Source organism: Lagenorhynchus albirostris, chromosome 18 (assembly GCF_949774975.1).
Source record: "Lagenorhynchus albirostris chromosome 18, mLagAlb1.1, whole genome shotgun sequence".
NCBI lineage: Eukaryota > Metazoa > Chordata > Mammalia > Artiodactyla > Delphinidae > Lagenorhynchus > Lagenorhynchus albirostris.
The window spans coordinates 68,473,249-68,490,471 of record NC_083112.1 but is presented as its reverse complement, the minus strand read 5'-3'; the positions used below and the strand labels follow the sequence as shown (position 1 = coordinate 68,490,471).

Genomic DNA, 17,223 nt, shown 5'->3' with positions numbered 1-17,223 from the left:
GACTTTAATTTGGTGTCTACTCTATTAATCTTAAAAGATAAAGACAAAACATTGTTCTATTTCTTCTGCTCATGAAAATATCAAGTATAATTAATGAAGAAGACTAAAAGCAGACATTTTGGTAACAAAGGAACATTCCAAAGACAAAGGCTGAAATCCCCTCATACTGGATGGATGTGAAGAAGAGATTTAATGTCTCCCGTGTTTAATATGTTCTCCAAGACACTCAAGTTAACACTGAACCCATTATATACTGTATGATATTCCAGCCTCTCGGAACAATATAAGATTAAAAAAAAAAAAAAACTATTTCTTCTGAGCTTAATGTATTTCCTTTCATGGATTTCTTTTCATGAAAAGCTTCAAACATAAGCAAAAGTAGACAGATGGTATAATAAATTCCCAGTTATTCATCACTCAGATTCAATTATTGTAAAACTGATATTAAATTTGTATTTCAGCAATATTGTAACCAAGTTAGCCTTCTAAATATCATGCCATTGTACAATTAATATCAAACACTGAGCTAATACGTGATACCCTAGTGAAATATACTGACATTTTATATATAACATATAAATATATAACTCATTCTGTCTATACACTCAATATATTTTATATAAATTGTGGCGTTCTAATCAACAGCAGCATCTATCATTTATCATCAAAACATTTCCTTACAAATAAAGTATAACGGTTAAGAAATGTACCATAATTTCTATCTAATGATATGTTATTTCTCTCAACAACTGTATTCCACAACAAACTACCATGTGAAAGACTGAATAAAAAGCTAAGAAAATGCACACATCAGCAAATACGCCCTAAGTACGTGGGAAGTACACACATACACAAGAAAGGAATACTCGCTGCTAATGCAAATTAGTATATCACACGTTGTATTCAATATGGTACCTCAGAATCTTTGTAACAATATCTTTAAATAAGGTCCAGTCCAAAAACAAAGCCCCAGAAATGATCTCATTATTTCTGCCTCTTTGCCCATTTTAGATAGCGTGCATTTAAAAGCATAATTTTAGAATGTATCTGGGGCAGTAGGAATCATTAAATATATGTAACCGTGATAATTAATATCACTTCATTTAATCCAACAAAATCCTCAATCTATTACCTTTATTAAAATAACAACAAAAATCTTTCCTACTAAATTCGAAGCATAAATGGATAAAAATAAATGGGTAAAAATAAATTTTAAGAGATTACAAAGTTACTATAAGTTAAAAATAGCATTACAACATTAAAACAGAGAGGCTACTCAAAATGCCCCTCCTACATTTATTTCCAGAATTCCAAATTTTAATTAAGCAACTTCTCTCATCTAATGAAGAGTTAACTAGCACGTACTGAAAGGCTGCTGAGTGATACAGAAGAATTTCAAAGTATAATTTCCACCTTCTACTCGTGTACAAATTGGGTGACAATCAACAGATAAACAAGATGTGGTATATCCATACAGCAGACTATTATTCAGCCTTAAAAAGGAAGGAAATTCTGACATATGCTACAACATGGATGGAGTTTGAGGACATTGTGCTAAGTGAAATAAGCCAGTCACAAAAGGACAAATATTGTATGATTCCACTTATGAGTTACCCAGAGTAGTTAAATTCAGAGACAAAGTATAACAGACATTACCAGGGGAAACATAATGTTACTATTTAATGAGCACAGAGTTTCAGTTCTGGATGATGAAAGAATTCTGGAGATGAATACTAGTGACAGTTATACAATGTATCAATAAATGTACTTAATGCCACTAAACTGTACACTTGAAAATGGATAAAAGGGTAAATTTTATGTTATGTATGATTTACCACATTTAAACATAAAAATAAACTTTAAAAAAAATTCTTCTACATAACCTAAAAATGGACCAAAATAAAAATCAATATTAATTTCAACTGAATGATATTTGGGTCATTAATGAAGGAAATATCCTAACTCATTTCAAACATGTTTAAAGGAAAATTTATGACTTTTTCCATGGAATTTATAATATACGCAGATGAAATACATATGACAACGCAACATAGAGGATGGAGATGGAGAGAGAGGGAAAGTGGGCTACATGACTGCAAAATTTCTACATTGCACATAAAATGGTAAAATACTAAGTTCAAGTAGACCATACAAAGTTAAGGATGTATATTGTAACCCTTAGGAAAACCACTAAAAAATGTAAAAGATAGATCCAGTAGATAAATTTAAATGGAATTCCAACAATTAAAATAATCCAAAGAAGATAGGAAAGGAAAGCAGAAGGAAAAAAAGAGGAGACAACCTGAAAACAAATAAAAAAAGGGTAGACATAAGTCCAGTCACGTCAGTAATTTATTATTTTTTTTTTTTTTGCGGTACGCAGGCCTCTCACTGTGTGGCCTCTCCCATTGCGGAGCACAGGCTCCGGACGCACAGGCTCAGCGGCCACGGCTCACAGGCCCAGCCACTCCATGGCATGTAGGATCTTCCAGACCGGGGCACGAACCTGTGTCCCCTGCATCGGCAGGTGGACTCTCAACCAATGCGCCACCAGGGAAGCCCACATCAGTAATTTATTAAATGGTAATAGATTCTACTGAAATTGCACAGTGGTGATAGTTACATAACTTGGTGAATAAACAAAAAAATCAGACTTTTACATTATAAAAGGGTGAGTGTTATGATGTAAATTGTATCTCAGAAAAAGCTGTTATTAAAGAAAATAAATTAAGGCAACCCAAAAGCTTAAAAGACCAAACACCACAATTAAACAATACAGATTATCAGAATGATTAGAAAAGCATGGCCCTCCAAAAATGGGCAGAAGACCTAAATAGACATTTCTCCAAAGAAGATATACAGATTGCCAACAAACCCATGAAAGAATGCTCAACATCACTAACCATTAGAGAAATGCAAATCAAAACTACAATGAGGTATCACCTCACACCAGTCAGAATGGCCATCATCAAAAAATCTACTAACAGTAAATGCTGGAGAGGGTGTGGAGAAAAGGGAACCCTCTTGCACTGTTGGTGGGAATGTAAATTCATACAGCCACTATGGAGAACAGTATGGAGGTTCCTTAAAAAACTACAAATAGAACTACTATATGACCCAGCAATCTCACTACTGGGCATATACCCTGAGTAAACCATAATTCAAAAAGAGTCATGTACCACAATGTTCACTGCAGCTCTATTTACAATAACCAGGACATGGAAGCAACCTAAGTGTCCATCAACAGATGAATGGATAAAGAAGATGTGGCACATATACACAATGGAATATTACTCAGCCATAAAAAGAAACAAAATTGAGTTATCTGCAGTGAGGTGGATGGACCTAGAGTCTGTCATACAGAGTGAAGTCAGAAAAAGAAAAACAAGTACCATATGCTAACACATATGTATGGAATCTAGAAAAACAAAAAAAAGGTTCTGAAGAACACAGGAGCAGGACAGGAATAAAGACACAGACATAGAGAACGGACTTGAGGACAACGGGGAGGGGGAAGGGTAAGCTGGGACGAAGTGAGTGGCATGGACACATATACACTACCAAATGTAAAATCGGTAGCTAGTGGGAAGCAGTGGCATAGCACAGGGAGATCAGCTCGGTGCTTTATGCCACCTAGAGGGGTAGGATAGGGAGGGTGGGAGGGAGACGCAAGAGGGAGGAGATATGGGGATATATGTATATGTATAGCTGATTCACTTTGATATAAAGCAGAAACTAACACACCACTGTAGAGCAATTATAATCCAAGATATATTAAAAAAAAAAAAGCATGACCCAACTACATGAGGGCTACAGGAGACATGTTTTCAATATAAGAGTCAGATGGAGAAAAACAAATCCTGCCAACAGTAAGCATAAGACACTTGAGAGTCTTCAGAGTCAAACATTAAGCAACTTGTCCAAGATCACAGGGATATGAAGTGGCGGAGCAAGAATTTTAACTCTGACTCCAGACTGTGCTAATACTGCAGGGGAGGGAAAGGAGAGGGAGAAGGAAAGCTCGAGTATAAATTTCAAACTATTTTAACCTCAAGCAAAGGGCAGAAAATCCCAGCCTCATCAAATCCCAGATTCTTAACCTTCCTATTGAAATCACCCGCCAAACCCCACAACTCTAAATGTATTTGCCTTATCTACATCCTTAAAGACTCCCTAAAAATAGAAGATTTTTCTTTTTCAGGTATCCACTTTAGAGCATTTCTACTCAGCATCATCTTCAAATTCTTCAACAAACAGTCTAGAAGCCGAACTCTAATCCAACATGTTCTCAAACATCTCAAAGGACATTCTGTTATGATAAGGGTTTTATGAAGCTTGTTTCATAGGTATTCATTAAGCCTTTTGAACATGACATATTTAAAGTCACAATTTAAAACATATTACAAAATTGCTGTCAAAAGGATAAGAGTCACCAAATCTCTCCTCTAAATTCAGGGAGACATTATTAATTCAACCTAAGTATCCCAGAGAGGAAAAAGGCATCAGTGACTCTTCTGTAGCTCTACCAGCTCACTCAAGTATTATACTTTACCTATAAAGTCAGCAAAACCAAGTGAAGACAGTTACTTTCACCGGCATCCAAGATCCCAAGACCAAAAAAAACAAAAGAAATACTCTGTTTTTAGACCTTAACAATGGTACACCAATGAGGGGGAAAAAGGGAGCAGAAAGAGAACAACTTCCACCAATAGTTTAAAAAAAAAAAAAAAGGTGCCAGCCAAAGCTATCAATTAAAAACAAAACACTAACAATCCAGTCTAGTTCCAATTCATCTTAGAAGTAGTTTGGAACATTTACTGAGCATGGGATTTACAGTCAAAGACTTTTGTAAGAAACTATACTCTCACTTTCTAGCTATGTGACATTGGGCAAGTCATTCATTCTGAGATTGTTCTCTCTTCTATAAATCATAATACACCACAGATTGTCATAAAGATTAAATAAGAATGTTGCAAGTATATCTGCAGGTAGGTGTTCCACATCTATTTTTAAGAGCCTGGAGAAGGGAAGAAAAGTTCTGTGCCACTTCTTTTCTTATGAACAAACAAAATCCTACTTCAGCAAATAAGAGTACCCTGTATAACAAATCTACAGCAAATTCTAGCAGGCAAACACACACGCATGCGTGCGCTCCAGAAGAATACAAATTTGGTAGCAGTGGCAGTCTCTAGGAATTTAAACTGGGGGCTGGGGTCAGAGGTTCACAGATGGAAGAAACCTTATTTTTCAATGTATACATGTGACTTAAGTTTCTGAAGATTTTACATTCTCAAATTTTTTTCACTTTAACATAATAAAATCAAAGACCTGTGTCCAAATGGAAATTCCAATAATGTTAATGGTAAGAATATCTATGTAGTTAAAACTAGATGTCTAAAAAATACAGTGTAGTATTAACCTTTCTTAAGCCACGACGTATGTCACACACAAAACATACTTCCAGGAGCTACCCAGATCACAACCTATATAGATAAAATAGGAGTTATAAACAAATTTGGGCTTGCAAGGTCTACGGCTCTCTTTTTTTTCCTACTCAAGAAAAAGTTTTTTTCAAATATGAGTGAATAGGGTATCATATTGATCGTTTTAAATTCACTCTAAGCTATTTTAAGAACAAAAATATTGTTAAATAACATCATTAGAAAACTTGATAACTTCATAATTTTAGTATCAGTTGCCAAGTACTTAAAGCACATTTCACAACTCTAACACACCATGGATTACAACCTCACGACAGAAGACCGATGACCTAGCAAAAGGCTTTCTTCAAATTTCTATCTACACAACCTGATCATGTGCTGCCTCTGTTATTATAAAGTGCGGGAACAGATTTCTATGGGCTTTGGCTAAGTTCCCTACAGTTATCTGGTTTTCACTGTTTGGTTTCTCACTCTTTCCAACTAAGCAAACCAGGGTACAGTTTTTTTTTTTAAGTGCTCTGTACTTATGGTCAGCCAACCTAGGTCAAGTCCTGATTCTATTACTTACCAATATAGTGTGACTGTTGGCAAGTCACTGCACCTGAGTCTCAGTTTTCTTTTTGTTAAATGGTTGCATGAATTAAATGAAATCATATATGTCAAAGTATTTTTAAACTACATTATCATGCGTGTGTGTATAGGAATAATATATCAGATTATTAATCTCAACAAGAAAAAAAATCTACACGCACAAAATACACATTAAAACTATCAGATTAATTTCCCCAAAATGCTAATTTTAACTATCTCATTCTCAAAAAAAGAATAAAAAAAAACAACTCTTCAGTAGCTCTCCCCATCTACTGAAGTAATAATTATTAACTAACACCTGTAATGATAAGGTGATTTGCCTTATCTTATCAATGCCAGATTCTGTGCTAAGTTCTTTATACATGTTGTTTCTAACTTTCACAACAACCCTACAGGGTAGGTGTCATTCTCTTCATTTTAAAGATGAAAAAACTTGAGCTATTTCCCAATTTCGCTATTATGAACCTTACAATGAACATGTTTAAAGTACATCTTTGTAGGTGAAATTCTTAAGAGTGGAAATGTTGAGTCAAAGAATATATACGTTTTAAATTTTGGTAATACCAGCAAATTTCTGGAACAAAAAAAAAAAGATAAAAGGGGGCTGAAATAATTTATACTCCCAAGAACAAGACACTTCCTGTACACTTGTCTACCCTGGATGTTACAGCTATTTTTTAAAAGTATGGTTAATCCAATGGATAAAAAAAATCTCATTATTGTTTTTGAAGTAGTTACATTCCTTACCTTGCTAAAAAGTCTCCAACAAAAGGTGATAAAAAAATACAATCATCAAACCTCAACTGCTTCCCACAGTTCCCTTCTCCACCCTCAATGCTGAGCATTCTGGATAGAACACACTATCTGTATGCATATATACACATATCTTCTAAATACATGGATAAGACCCATACATGAAACACAAATTATTGAATCTAACATAAATTTCTCATAAAGATAACTACTGTAACTTATAATGCTGTGCTGCATTAAAATATGATATGATAACATGAAAAAACATACACATAAAAACCAGAAAGATAAATAAAAACACTATGAAATCTCTTTAAATCTCATTTAATCTTTAAACCACTTTTTCCAGGGGCAGATAGTTTAACTTTTCAACCCCCTTTCGTAAACTCCAAAAGAATTTCTTTTCTTAACTCTAACAGTCCTCACAGCCTTCCACTACTGTTCCTTTACTGCTCAGAATACAAGGAGCCCAGAGGGGAAATACAGAATAAAAAACATTTTGGAAATAAAATGTGTGCTCAGCATATTAAAACTACTGAAAATTACTATTCTTTATAAGGATTATTTGTAGCTTTGAATTTTCCATTAATTGTTTAAGCAAAGACATGATTTTGTTTAAATCATGTACAGTAGGGATTCTATATAATCTGATCCCATTTCGTGTAAATTAAGCATAAAGAATAATTCGTCTTGGGCTTCCCTGGTGGTGCAGTGGTTGAGAGTCCGCCTGCCGATTCAGGGAACGTGGGTTCGTGCCCTGGTCGGGGAAGATCCCACATGCCGTGGAGTGGCTGGGCCCGTGGGCCATGGCCGCTGAGCCTGCGCGTCCGGAGCCTGTGCTCCACAGCGGGAGAGGCCCGTGTACCACAAAAAAAAAAGAATAATTAGTCTTGTAAAGAAAACATACAAAGTTTAGAATGCTTTTAACAATTGGCTTATGGTACTTTCTAAAGCAAATAAATAGCATAAACTCAGAAAAAAAATTCAAGAAATCATCTTATTCAAAGCTGTTAACTAAAAACAATATACCAGATGATAAGGCACAAATAGTTTTTCTATAAACAAAGTAAATATTATGCTGATCTTTGAACAGCAATTTAAAGAAAAAGAAACAAAAAACAGAACCAGAAATTAATGAGGGGCAGGGAACCTCCACATTTGATTACATTTCAAACATAAGTTACAGCATACATAAGTTATAGTAAAAGGAACTCCACAGTATTAAAGTTTAAAAATTTCTTTTCCAGACTTCCCTGGTGGCACAGTGGTTAAGAACCCACCTGCCAATGCAGGGAACATGAGTTGGAACCCTGGTCCGGGAAGATCCCACAAGCCGCGGAGTAACTAAGCCCATGCGCCACAACTACAGAGGCTGTGCTCTAGAGCCCGTGAGCCACAACTACTGAAGCCCGCACGCCTAGAGGCCATGCACCGCAAGGAAGAGTAGACCCCGCTCACCGCAACTAGAGAAAGCCCTCGCACAGCAAAGAAGACCCAATGACAGCCAAAAATAAAATAAACTTTAAAAAAGATTTCTTTTCCATATTCTGCTCATCTTTCTTGCCAAAAGTTGCTGCCAACATAGTAATCTATTACCACTATCTTAGAAATCAGATTCTAAGAATATTCCCAGTTTGAGACAATAACTATCAAATTTCAATGGTTCGTCACCAACCACACAAACAATGTTGATATGCATAACAAAATCTGTATGCAATTTTATTTCACTGTTATTTTTATGGAACTCACCAGCTATAGCCAGATATTTCAAAAGGTCCATTTTAAATGGCATACTCCAATGGGAAAAGTTTTTAAGCTAGGAAAATTATATCCCAAATAAGAATGTTGCCATGATGCACAAAAAGAGAGGTTAGTTATCACCAGCTACATATTTTCATGGTGAATAAAAACACATGGCAATACCGCTTTCTAGTTACAAAACAGTCCCTTCTGTGACAGGAGGAAAGTTTTCTTGCAGGTTATTGTTCCATAATTCTTAATCTAATAATATTTACTTAATCTTTCCATTACATTCATTGAACTCACTACGTAGAAATCATTAGAATATAAAACAAAAGGGAAACAAAGAATGAGAAGACCAAGTCTCTTACCTTAAGAGGACATTAAAATACAGAAACAATTTTTACATAATATGGAAGGTGGTATGCCAGATAAGGAAAAAAAAATTTTAATGCTCTAGAAGACAGAGGAAAGAGATTACTTCTCACCAGAAGAACACGGAAAACTAGCCTGGTAGGGGTAACATGAACTGTGCTTTTAAGAATAGACAGTAGTAAGAAATGTGGGACAAGGGGACAGGTGTGACCACTGAGGAGAGTGATGGAAAAGACAGAACAGGAGAGAACCAGCCACATTTGGGAATAGCATGCTGTCTGGTTTGCCTAAGGCATAACATTGATAAAGGAAAATGGAGGAGATAAAATTAGAAAAGCAAATGAGAAAGGAAGGTAGTCATACATTTTATACCCTTTTCTCTAACATGAAACCCCTGACGGCACAATCTTATCTTCATTTACAGAGAACTTGAACTTCTTCATAATATTTTTTTCCCTGAAGTCATTTGTGTAGCTGACTTATTTTCCACAACATGACTGTGAGCTCCTCATGAGCAGGCGGCACATCCAATTCATTTTTATATCCTTCTCAAATGCCTTGAACATAGCTATCAAATAAGCCCTTTTTAATGACTGAATAAATGCATGAATAAATATACTTGCCATATAATTTCACTTCTCCCAGACTCAGATATTCATCTATACCAGGAGCCGGCAAACTTTTTCTATAAAGGGCCATACAGTGAATATTTATTTACAGGCCACTCGGTCTCTGCTATAGCTACGCAACTCTGCTGTTCTAGAGCAAAAGCAGCCACAGACAAGAGGTAAGTGAACAAGCAGGGCTGTGTGCCAATAAAACTTAATTCACAAAAACAGGCAGCAGCTGCATTTGGCCCATGGACCACAGTTTAGAGACTCCTCACCTATACAAACTTAAATATATTATATTGTACAAATACATTTAAAATGTATTATATTCAAATCATTTTCTTACATAATGACAGAACCTCAGCCAAAATTTCAAACTAGAAGATAATAAAAAGGGGTATAAACAGGAAAATGTGGATATACTGCACAAAACCTCGTAAACCTGGACCTTTGGATACTTACACCTAATACACCTCTCCAGACATGTGTTACTATTATCCACCTGCGTGACTTTACGTCACAACTTCTTTAGGCCTCAGTTTAATCTACAGGCCTTAGTTTTTAATCTATAAAGTAAATTGGTTAAAACAGATCATTCTGGGCTAGAATTCTATGATCTTAAGAATTGTCCAAATTAAATTTATGAATTTTAAGTGAAAATTTCATCTTGAAAATGGTAATTGCATTCATAAATAATTCTGAATACATGGAAGAACAAAATATAAGCATATCACAGAAACAAAGTATAATATATTAAAATATTAAGTTAACTTAATACCTGAGATAATTGATCTAATGAGCTTTTCAAAACATTATCAATATCATATTTTAGTACCTGAAAACTAAGGTTTCAGTACCATCTTGAACGTAGTTATAAATACACCTGGAAAATCAGTTTAATAGCAAATATAGGGTCATGCACCTAGTCAGGATGGTGATATCAGGAGGATACTCCTGTCATAAAAAAAAGAAAAAAATTTCCCAAAATAGAGGCAGTAGTAAGATTTGATATTAAATGCCATAATATGCAATAAAAGGGAAAAAACAGAATCTTACTTCTGGCTTCACATTCTATGCTCATGGTAAATAATTAATGAATCACTGGACTCCCTGATGTATTTAGCTAAAAGTCTGAAATGTTTAATTTTAAAAGTCAAAGTTCACACATGTTATAAACTAGGTATCATTCATTAGGTGTAATGGTGATTTTACAACTTTTCCATTTTCACGCTTCAAATCAAGACTTAGGTACAGAATAAAAGTCTTCACTTTCCCCAAACTATTTTCAAAGAATCGTTGGGTCAATGAAAAGTCTATAACTCATCACTACCCATATTTACAAAAGCAACACCGTTACGCTGCTTTCTGAAATATAAGTTAACAGTTTCTTGTTCCTTACAAACTTACCAAACATTTGGCAAATTCTTTATTTTCTGAAAGAAATCCATAACCTGGATGTACCTTAGAAATGAAAACAAAAAGCACTTTCAGTTTTACCAATTTGCAAAACCTTTACAGTAAGCACAACAGAAAGAGCATTAACATGTTTATTGTTCAAGGGCCCTGGAGTAAAGTTACTGACTCTAACATACTGATCTGCTCTAACTCAGTTCTCCCGAGTTCGGACCCAAACGCCAAGAAATCGCCTACTTTATACTCACTTGTAGCACACTACCTGTCTTAACCACAGTCGGGGCCGTCTCCCATCACACCTGCCTGTCCACCTGCACTTGGCTATGCAATTCAACCCAACCCAAACTCTCCCCACTTTTTCTGAGACTAACTTTGGCCACAAGTCTGGAGAATTTTCTAACAGCTAGTGGGTCAAAGAATTATGTTAAAGGAAACCTTTCACAAGATGGATGAAAAACTCTTATTTCCCCTTTCTTTACAGAACCAGGAACTGCTACTTTCCCAAACCCTGGCTACTAAGCCAATGAACATATTTTATTCCTGACAATATTAATATATTCAGCCACTACCCAATGAACAGTTTTTGTCAAACCTAACTAAAATCGAAGTTTGGTTTTACCTTTTCATCATTCTCTGAATTTATTTTTCTTCTAATATCTACTCTTCTTTCCCTCCTCATCCCACTCAGCCAGTCACAACCACTTCACGCTCTCCTCTCTCACAAGCCACGTTGCAACAATTTAAATTCTACCATCCTGTTCTAACCAAGTAACTTTTGACCAAACATAAATTTAGCCACCCTATTATCAGTCAGTATTGAATATATTTCTAGGAAAATAATTCTGCTATAAGTCAAATTTCTAAATGAGTCAGTATCATAATCTAATCTAGAAGTATCTACACATTTAAGATTTTTTTAAATGCTAGACTAAGCTTTATGAACATGGTACAGAATAATTTACACTACTACATCACAGGAAAAGAGTTGCACTCCAACAGTTTCATTTCATATAAACATTCAACTAAAGATTGTATTCTGATAATCTATAGTTAAAAGAGTTTTACCTTCATTAACTCTGCTAGTAAACTGTAACATCTATAATATGCGTTCATGAATTCAGTTTTTTATTTAAACATGCATCTTACTAAAACATTTCTTTCAAAAGAAATGTGAACACTAACTGAAGCACTCCATGCTAACTGCTGGTGTTGGCTGCTTCCATCCAATTTTAGAGATAACTCTACGTAGTTTTTTTTAACATTACATGTAATTAGTTCTCTGATAAAAACATACACATACACACACACACACACACACAACGACAACAATAACAACAACAACAACTATAACAAAACACTATTCCTGATGTCAGAACCCAGTTTTTTCATTGGATTCTACTCCAAACAGAATTGGGGGTGGGGAGAATTACTGATTTCTCCATGTAAATTATGTATATTCCATTGACACTATCAAACTAAAATAATTACCAATTGCATCATTTTTATTTCTGGAAGTATAACAAGGCATACATAATTTTTAAATGATTAAAACAGGGTCTTTTGGATCCTGTTTGTAATACATATTTTTTAATACTCTTATAACACTGAAAGGGTTAATTCTCAAAATTAATTGGGATTTCTTTTTTTTTTTTTTTCCCCCTAGCAAATCTGGAAATGAACTGAAACTGCTCCCTGGTGTGAAAGCTGAATCCAGCAGCCACCTGCAGGATCAGTAACCAACACTGTCAGATGCTACAAAGCCTCTGATTTCCAGTAGCGAATTCGGCCACATTTAACTCATGTGACATGAACTGCAACAGCATTTTCAATCATTCTTTCTTATTTTTTTTTTTAAATACAAACTCTAGTGTTCTGCTCACTACATATGAAACAGCTGCAGTAGACAGATTCATTCAGACTCACAGCTTGGGCCCCGGTTTTCTTAATGGCTTCCATGATGGCATCCATGTTGAGGTAGCTTTTACTGGTGGGAGCTGGGCCAACACAGACCGCCTCATCCGCCATTTTCACGTGAACCTGAAGAGACAAATCTCTGCATTAACAGATCCTCCCAGCAAAAAGAACGATCTTCATCTGCAAGTATACACAAATTGCAAATCTGAGTGTTTCCCGTATCATTTATGTAGTCAGATCTCTCTCTGAATATGCACTAAGAAATTACAATGTAATAAGCTCAGGAGCTATATTAACCTTGATTTCATTAATTACAAGCCTAATCCACTAACCAGATAATTTCCATAATATTCATACAAATTTGATTAAGTAAAATCACAGCAAACAACTTTAGCCTCCTATTCAGTTCATCTATACATAAACCTTATATCAAAAACTACTCTGTTACATGTAGCCAGGGTAGCCCAATATTTTCATAACAAGCATTCATGCCCAGTTCTAAGCAAGCTCCCCAGGAAGTGGGGATAATTAGAGAAACTGAATGAAGGGATGCAGTGAGTGTCCCTGCACAGCATCAGGTCAGCACCAGGCACAAATTAAAGCCCAGGACTAAAGAGTTCAGTATCACTACACATGAGCCAGAAAATCTTGAGAATCGTTTAAATACTCTCACATTTGATCCTCACCCATTTTAACCTTTATTCATAAAAGAAATGGTATGTGCATTCAGTTCTAAACCTACTCCAAATTCAGGAATATATGCTCCATTTTTAAGACTACTTACTACACACTGTTTCAAATCTATTTTTGCTTAAGAAAGCCTAGGCATTCAATACAAAATAAATTGCTTACTTCTAAAATAAATCTATTCTTTTAAAATGATGAAAGGGATTCATGTATTTTTGAAATGGCTTTTCCTAAGTTTTCCAGTGTAAGTTTAAATAAATTTAAACTCCGTTTAAATTTATTTTACAAGGCAGACATTAAAAACTGGAACACATTCATATACCTGGACATGTATGACCCTCCTCCAAAAAGTCTAAGGTGGAAAATATTCTTGAGTATCGCTAAGTTATATTCTTCAGATGTAAAGTAGTTTTTAAAGAAGCATTTTGTTTTAAATGAGGTCTATCAAAAAAAAAAAATCAAGTCATCTTTTAGAAAGCTCAGAGTTCTCTTTATCTATTCAATAAATATTTTCAAACTAAGTAAAAAATTATATTGTGTATTGAAAGGTTAAAGATACCTGCTACCCAAGGGATTAATAGATCAATATCTTAATATAAAAGACTCAAATCTATGCAGTTTAATTTCTTTAATAACACCCAAGGAAAGGCAGCCACGCTCGCAAAAGGATCCTAAATATTCCCATGTTCAAAGCAAGGCTCTCCTTTCTATCTTGCTTATTCCCAACTTCAAGTTGCTCTTCTCCCCTCAGACCAGAATGCCCCCTCTTCTACTGCCCTCTGCCCAATTCAGCAATTTTTTACAACAGCAATTTTGTTTTTGTAATTGTAGTTGTGGGTTTTTTCTCTAAGAAAGAAATTGAATACTGAACAATCTTTTGAAAAAAATGCATTAGTCAGGGGCTTCCCTGGTGGCACAGGGGACACGGTTTCGTGCCCCGGTCCGGGAAGATCCCACATGCCGCAGAGCGGCTGGGCCCGTGAGCCATGGCCGCTAAGCCTGCGCGTCCGGAGCCTGTGCTCCGCAGCGGGAGAGGCCACAACAGTGAGAGGCCCGCGTACCGCAAAAAAAAAAAAAAAAGAAAAAAAAAAGTGCATTAGTCAGGTGGGGATAAAGTATTTAAAGTTAAATCTACACTTACTCTGTATATTTTATTTCCTGCCAGGTACTACCTATTATTAAAGATGCATTTAAAGTTCCACTTCTACCACTGGGTCTTCAGATGAATCTCCTTTAATCTGAACTCCAGTAGTACAAGGTGCAAATTTTGGCATTTAATCGCATCCTGCCCAGTAATGTCATTTTGACTCCTTTACAGATTATGTCTGTTACAATTTATACACTCTCCTTTTCCAGATCATAAGGTCCTGCAAGGCAGAAGTTGTGTCTTAAATTCCTTTTCGTAAAAAATCTCTCCCAGCACAGTTTTATTGCTACAAGCTTTTAAATTCATAGATACACTTGGATGACAGTTTAATAATTTTCATTGTTAAGCCACTGTCTTTGAGGTAAAAAGCTACACTAAATTAAATCTCCAATCTTAGCAATACATATGGCAACTGAGAGTTGTACGTGGTGGGGAGGGGGATTAAAATATGTACACATGCATCCCTGTCTCCAAATTTTCTATAATAAATAGGCATCAAAAAGTTAAAAAAGGGGCTTCCCTGGTGGCGCAGTGGTTGAGAGTCCGCCTGCCGATGCAGGGGACACGGGTTCGTGCCCCGGTCCGGGAAGATCCCACATGCCGCGGAGCGGCTGGGCCCGTGAGCCATGGCCGCTGGGCCTGCGCATCTGGAGCCTGTGCTCCGCAACGGGAGAGGCCACAACAGTGAGAGGCCACAACAGTGAGAGGCCCGCGTACCACCAAAAAAAAAAAAAAAAAAGTTAAAAAGGAGGGGAATCCTAATAATATTTTGACTTATTTACTTCCAGTCTTTTCTCTAAATATACTTTTGTAACCAAACTGCATATATAATTTTGCATCCTTTTGTTTTTTAACTATCATCATAAGAGGCATTTTTCCTATGTTATCACAAACTCTTTGTAAACATACTGAGAATCTAGCTCAGAGCCTAACATTTTAGCAGATCATTAATACTGTTTGAATAACCATTCAAATAAATACATCAAAAGCAGGTCAAAACTGCTTAGGGGGGCTTCCCTGGTGGCGCAGTGGTTGAGAGTCCACCTGCCGATGCAGGGGACACGGGTTCGTGCCCCGGTCCGGGAAGATCCCATATGCCGCGGAGCGGCTAGGCCTGTGAGCCATGGCCGCTGAGCCTGCGCGTCCGGAGCCTGTGCTCCACAACGGGAGAGGCCACAGCAGTGAGAGGCCCACGTACCGCAAAAAAAAAAAAAAAAAAAAAAAAACTGCTTAGGGACTTTACAAAGAAAGGCAAAACATGCTGTTTCTAAAGGGGTTGGTTGGTTTCTTTTCTTCTATTTCTCAGAAACAAACCTTACTTTAGGGTAGAGGCCTATATTAACATCTCAAGCCCACAGTCTAAGACAGGGTCAGTACCAGCAAAAATGCTTGGCAAAGCCATTTGAAAGAAAAAAACTAGAACCCTCTGCTGCCTTAGTTCCCAAGGAGATACTTCTGAGTCAACCACGAAAGGATAGTTTAAAAAAACTTCTGAAACTCAATTTCAATTTTGTTGTTATTGTTGTTCTAAATGACTAAGGTGATTATTATTTCTTTAATAATACAAAACAAACTGCATTCAAGCAGTGCAGAGGCTCTTCTGAAGAATGACTTATCTTTTTTAAAATATTTATTTATTTTTGGCTGCTGAGTCGTCGTTTCTGTGCGAGGGCCTTCTCTAGTTGCGGCAAGCGGGGACCACTCTTCATCACGGTGCGCGGGCCTCTCACTGTTGCGGCCTCTCTTGTTGCGGAGCACAAGCTCCAGACGCGCAGGCTCAGTAGTTGTGGCTCACGGGGCTAGTTGCTCCGTGGCATGTGGGATCTTCCCAGACCAGGGCTCGAACCCCTGCATTGGCAGGCAGATTCTCAACCACTGCGCCACCAGGGAAGCCCCAAGAATGACTTATCTTCACCTACGCTGACTAGATGTATCTGTCTCAAAAATTTCAGTATCTTGAAAAATATTGATTCCTTTTCTATATATTTCAATAGTAAAAGGAAAATATAACAATCATGGAAAGCTTAACCTGAATTAATCAATTAACCACAGTATTGCTGACTACAAGTTTCAAACAGAAAAACAGAAGATTTTAAGTAGCAATACTAAGTAAAGGAGTTAGTCTTCACAAACTTTTCCAATAGAAAAGTTTCCAATAGGGGTTTTAAAGATTATTAGTTTCCTCCTCAAGCATTTAGTTTTATATTTGGAAAATTTTTTACTCTTTAAATAGAGGAAAATTACTTGTATCAGCCTTTTATTTTCCAAATAATGATCTAGCAGAACAAAGGATGTGCTTTTCAATTTACAGGACTGAAAAAAAATCACCTTCCTTATTGACTTTCTGTTTAATGAATTTAAATGCTTAAACATAAATAGGTTAAAAATTGTGCCTCAATTTTAAAACTTTTGAGTTAATGGAAAATTTCATATTAGTCCATTAGATGCCTAAGATATGATAAAAAGATAACTCTGCTTGGTCCCTAACCTTATCAAATAGGTTGCACCTTAGTTAAAAAGTACACTAGGCCAGATCTGAGAGGGAAAGTTT

At 36.1% G+C, this 17,223-nt stretch overlaps 1 protein-coding gene across 1 annotated transcript in view; it reads right to left on the bottom strand.

Moving 5' to 3' along the window:
- The window catches only part of PCCA (propionyl-CoA carboxylase subunit alpha), a 354,456-nt gene that overhangs the window by 285,701 nt on the left and 51,532 nt on the right, over positions 1-17,223 (bottom strand). Inside the window, exons 5-6 of the mRNA XM_060128689.1 lie at positions 12,848-12,961; positions 10,919-10,972 (exon numbers count right to left, since the gene is read on the bottom strand). Of these exons, the coding sequence (XP_059984672.1) occupies positions 10,919-10,972; positions 12,848-12,961 (168 nt within the window). The remainder of the gene's footprint in view (positions 1-10,918; positions 10,973-12,847; positions 12,962-17,223) is intronic.